This window comes from Manacus vitellinus, unplaced genomic scaffold (genome assembly GCF_001715985.3).
Source record: "Manacus vitellinus isolate BGI_N305 unplaced genomic scaffold, ASM171598v3 scaffold_10_pilon, whole genome shotgun sequence".
NCBI lineage: Eukaryota > Metazoa > Chordata > Aves > Passeriformes > Pipridae > Manacus > Manacus vitellinus.
Genome location: NW_021938838.1, coordinates 8,007,599 through 8,012,824, shown reverse-complemented (window position 1 = coordinate 8,012,824; position 5,226 = coordinate 8,007,599). Strand labels below are relative to the sequence as shown.

The window sequence follows — 5,226 nt, the reverse complement described above, 5'->3', positions numbered from 1 at the left end:
GACAGCAGCTGAACATGAGCCCAGGTGTTCTCAGGTGGGCAAGAGGCCAATGGCACCTGGATTGTACTGGCCACAGTGTGGGCACAGGACCAGGGTAGTGACTGTCCCCCTGTGCTGGGCACTGGTGAGGCCACATCTGGAATTTTGGGGTCTCATTTGGCCCCCTCCAGTACAGACACTGATAGGCATGTCCAGAGAAGGGAATGGAGCTGGGGAAGGGGCTGGAGCAGCAGGAGCAGCCGAGGGAGCTGGGGGAGCTCAGCCTGGAGAAAAGGAGGCTCAGGGGGGACCTTCTCACTCTCTCCAACTTCCTGACAGGAGAATGGAGCCAGGGGGGTCAGGCTCTGCTCCCAGGGAACAAGGGATAGGGCAAGGGGAAATGGCCTCAAGCTGTAGCAGGGGAGGTTCAGGTTGAACATCAGGAATAGTTTCTTCATGGAAAGGATGGCCAGGCCTTGGAAGGGGCTGCCCAGGGCAGTGATGGAGTCCCCATCCCTGGAGGTGTTCAAGCACTGACTGGATGTGGCACTCAGTGCTCTGGGCTGAGTGACAAGGTGGGAGAATAGGTCACAGATTGGACTCAATGACCTTGGAGGTCTTTTCCAACCAAAATGATCCCATGATTCTGTGTCCCCTGTGTCACAGCTGCTGCCCTGAGCCGAGCTGAAGGAGCTCCCTGCCAGCTGCCTCTGTCAGAGGTTGCAGCTCTTATGGGACAGTGGGACCTTCAAAAGCAGGTGGAGGTTTTCCTGCAACATGGAAACCCTTAACTTTGGGAATCTTGTCACCCCTGACTGCAGCCCAGGAGCAATCCAACATGGTGTCAGTGCACTTTCAGGATTTCTCCCATCAGCAGTTCCTGCTTTTTGAAGGAAAATGGAGTTGGTGCAGCCTGGGTGGCTTGTGGGGAACCTCTGGGGATCCCTGTAGGGACAGTGCATCCCCAAATCTCTGTCCTGCGAGGAGGGACGGGTGGGTGCAGCATTTCCAGTGCTGTGGGTCATCCTGCACAGACCAGTGGTCACTCAGACCTGGGCTCCAGGTCCAGCTCCAGTGCTGGCTCCTGGAAGGTGTTCCTGCAGCCCAGAAATGTTTCTTGTCCTCCTTTTCCAGGTGACCCTGGCCAAAATGCGCTCTCACGTCTCATCCTGCGCCAAGGTGCAGGAGCAGATGGCCAACTGCCCCAAGTTTGTTCCAGTTGTCCCCACATCCCAGCCTATTCCCAGGTATTCCTGCGCCTTGGGTAGGGAAGCATGTCCCTCCTTGCATGCCCCAAAATCCAAGCATGTGTTTTACCTTTCTAATCACAGGGAGGAATATCAGCATTTTCCTTCCTGGCACCCACGGCCCTTGTACTGCTCCGTGTTTTGGAGTGTGAATTGGGATGAAGAGCCCAGGGGGTGGGAAGGGGTTGGGCTGGTTTCTGCTCTCACAAAACCGAGCTGGGTTAGTTTGGAAGGAGTCAACCCAGCCCCTTCCCTGGGGATCTGAGCTTTTCCTTGCTCTCCTTAGCAACATTCCCAACCGCTCAACGTTTGTGTGTCCATACTGCGGGGCCCGGAACTTGGACCAGCAGGAGCTGGTGAAGCACTGCATGGAAAACCACAGAAATGACCCCAACAAAGTGGTGAGTGATGCTGGGGCACTGGGATGGGCTGGGATGTGCAGGAAAACTCCTGGGAATCCAAATACACTGCCCCAGGCCACCGGCATGGATGTGTGCGAGGTACAACTGTGTTTCCAGCTGGTTTAATTTGTTTAAATCTCTTTGGGAGGTGGAGACCTGTCTCTGATTTGTTAGAGACTCCCTGTTTAGCACTTTCTCTGCCCATTCTCTGTCAGAAAGGGGGGATCACCACTCAACCTCTCAGGGGGGTCAAGGCAGAAGGATCCATGTCCAGGTGTCACTGTTCCCGTGTCCCTGTCCCTGCAGGTGTGCCCAGTGTGCTCAGCCATGCCCTGGGGAGATCCCAGCTACAAGAGTGCCAATTTCCTCCAGCACCTCCTCCACAGGCACAAATTCTCCTACGACACCTTCGTGGTGAGTCAAAAAAAAGGGGGACCCCCCTCCCTGTGTCCTGTGCCAGAGGGTGAAACCAGCCCTTCCCTTCCCATGCTGGCATCAGCCCATCCCATTGGGAAGGGGACAGATCCTCCCTTGGGCTCCACAGGAGGCACGTGGCACACGTGTTCCCCACTCATGAGACCCCCACCCCGGGGGTGCTGAGCTGGTTGTCCCCACAAAAGGAGGAGAGGGAAATGCTCCTACTCTCCGCAAAGATCGTTCCATTAAACTTTTCCCCTGAGGAATTTTAACACAAAAAGCCTTTTCTTTGAGGTTTCAGGAGCAGGGGGAGGGAAACAGCCCAACCTTGGGGTTTGGGGGGTGTGGCTGGTCCCTATGGGGGGGTCTGTGACCCCTCCTGTGTGGGATTGAGGGTGTGATGGCTCAGCCTTGGCTGCAGTGACCCAGGAGAGGCTTTGTTCCCATCCTGCTTTTATTGGATAGATGTCAGGGAAAAGAACCTCCAAATATTTACAAAGGAATATCCTGGTTTCAGAAGCGATTGGTGTGTTGGATAAACCAGACCTGGAGCGCTGAAAAAACCTGTGGGCTTGCTAGAAAGCTTCACCCTTTGGCCTCAGCTTGTGTGGGCATGTTCCATCCTTGCTGCCAGGTGTAGGATTGCAGACAGGAGAGGGATGTGGGCACAAAGCACACACCAAAGAGCACGGGTTTCATTCCCAGGATCTTTGTACCAGAGGAACAGAGGCTCGCAGCCTCCATGGCACGACCAGGAGTGGGCAGGGCTCCATGGAGACAGTGTGCCCTAGCTGTGCCAGCTCTCCTGAGCATCCTTGTTTTATTTTTAGGATTACAACATCGACGAGGAGGCAGCGTTGCAGGCAGCCCTGGCTCTGTCCCTCTCTGAGAACTGAGGGGAATCCCCCTTCCCGCCCTGGCTCCTTTTGCACACTCAGCCTTCTGGGAGACATGGATCCCATGGGCATCCCAGGAGCCCCACTGCTACCTCTCTTCCCTCTGCTCTGGGGGCAAATCCCACCTTGTTTCAGAAGGTGGAGTCTCCTCATTGTTGTGGTGATGAAGCAGAGACATCTGAAGAGAGGAGCCGGCACCGAAGGGCTGGGATCGATCCTGGTTTAGGCATTTCATATCTGTACTCGGAGCATATCCCTGTGTCCAATCTATTTATTATTAGATGCTTTTTGGCACACTTGTCCTTGCTCTTTGTTGCAATCAAATAGGTACCTAAAACTGATATATTTGATGCAAAACACCCTGATTTGGGACTGGTATCATCCACATCCTTTTAAAAAGGAGGAAAACAGCACGGAGCATCTTTTTGTAAACTCTCCAAGGATTTTTCTAGAGATGTCGGGCTGTCCTCACCCCCGTGCTGGAGGCAGGAGCTGCTTCCTTCACCTGAATCCTGGGATGAGACTTGCCTTCACATTCCCCATGAGGACAGCGGGTTTGGAGAAGCCCTCGGGGATGGCATCCAGGGAAACTCCCTCCTCATTTTATACCGGATCTTGGGATACTAAATCCTTGCGTTTTTCTACACGAACCGGCGTGAAGCCTTTTCCACATTTTCTAGAGTGGGATCAGAAGCTGTTCCTCTTCACACTGCAATATCTATCACCCAGGACAAGAGTATTTTTATGGAACATTATTAAGAAAGTTTATTTTTAAACAGGAAAAAACCCAAACAAATGAACATGTGGATTTGGAATGGGGTGGGAGGCAGGAGCTACATCCCGGGGCGGCGGGTCGGACCCTCTGGGGTGGTGGGAAGTGCACGGGGGTCCTTTGTGGGTCTTCCTGGGCCATTCCTGAGTCATTCTGGGCCATTCCTGGGTCTTTCTACGCTGTTCCCAGGTCTGTCTGGACCATTCCCTTCCCTACTCAGAACTCCTCTACCTGTGAGGGAGCAGGCGGGATCCTTGTGCCACACTGGCAAGGAGCAGCTGGATTGTGTCCAGATGATGGATGTGCATGGGATGTCTGTCCATGCAGGATCCCAGCTGGAACACTGAGCTGCTTATCCCCAGAGAAATAGGGGATTGCATCTCCCTTTCCCAGTCTTTCCCTGGGAAGAGGGCACTGTTGATCCGAGATGCTATGTAGCATCCTGGTGACCCTCGATCCCCTTCCTCTCTGCCCTCTCTGGAGTTGGCTCTGGAGGGCTAGGAGAGGATGGGAGGGAGATGGCACCGGTGATGGGATGAGCTCAAGGTCCCAGTGATGGAGCTGAGGGAGGGGGTGATGCCCAAGATCCCCTGTGCTGCCTTCCAGCAGGATTTGCAGGGAAAAGGGGTAGGAGAGGACCCCTCTGCATCTCCCTGCTTGGAGAACTCCCAAGGCTTATTCAAGACCTGGCTTCAGCTCTGCTCTAGCAATACCTGCTTGTTTTTTATTTTGATTTTAATAGTACTGGATGTTTTTGGCATCTGCAGCCCCAGGAGGAAGGTGCAGACACCCTCCACTCCCCTTGCAGGGCATGGAAAGGACTGGAGCTGCCCAGCTCTGCTCCCTGGAGCCAGGCCAGCAAGGAGGAATAGGATCTTCTCTTACCTGACCAGCATTGCTGGCACCTGCCCAGCTTGGAGGATGTTCCTGGTGGGATGGAGAGCATTGGCATCTTCCCAAAGGGACTCGGGAGGGTTTACCTGTCCTGTTCTGAGCTGGGACTCTCAGTTCCTGGAGCAGCCTCCATCCGAGCTCCTTGCTTTTGGGACAGCACTGTTAACCTCAGTCTCTTTCCTTCCTTCCTTTTTTCCCTACTCTTTTTGCCCCACAGAGCAGGGGCAGCAACAGCTGCTTTTGTAAAGCACTTTAAGGCCCCGGGTGTGAGGGGTCAGATCTGGCCGTGCAGGTCTGTGCCAGGGATCCCTCTGTGCCAGGGATCCTGCTGTGCCAGGGATCCCACCGTGCCCATCAGTGTGTCACCCACCACTTTTTTGCATAATTAGAACTTTTAATGAGCCGTCCTGTTTTTGGAAAAAAATTAACTCGATGACGTATTTGTAGCAAACCATTTTTCTCAATAAAGGCAGTTTCATCCATGGGTGGCCTCCCCATGTGGGCTCTTTTGAGGGGGTCCCCAAAATCTCTGCTGTGGAGAGGGGATGGGGGCGATGCTGCTCCCTTCTATTCTCCTGGGTGTTTATTTAGGGTGGGTGGGATCTGTGCCCCCCTTCCCT

The 5,226-nt window shown here is 54.1% G+C and overlaps 1 protein-coding gene across 1 annotated transcript in view; it reads left to right on the top strand.

Moving 5' to 3' along the window:
- Nucleotides 1–5,046, top strand: part of RNF166 (ring finger protein 166) — a 6,542-nt gene extending 1,496 nt beyond the window's left edge. Inside the window, exons 3-6 of the mRNA XM_029965583.1 lie at nucleotides 1,114–1,226; nucleotides 1,513–1,627; nucleotides 1,934–2,041; nucleotides 2,875–5,046. Of these exons, the coding sequence (XP_029821443.1) occupies nucleotides 1,114–1,226; nucleotides 1,513–1,627; nucleotides 1,934–2,041; nucleotides 2,875–2,940 (402 nt within the window). The 3' untranslated portion in view covers nucleotides 2,941–5,046. The remainder of the gene's footprint in view (nucleotides 1–1,113; nucleotides 1,227–1,512; nucleotides 1,628–1,933; nucleotides 2,042–2,874) is intronic.
- The last annotated feature ends 180 nt before the right edge of the window (nucleotides 5,047–5,226 follow it).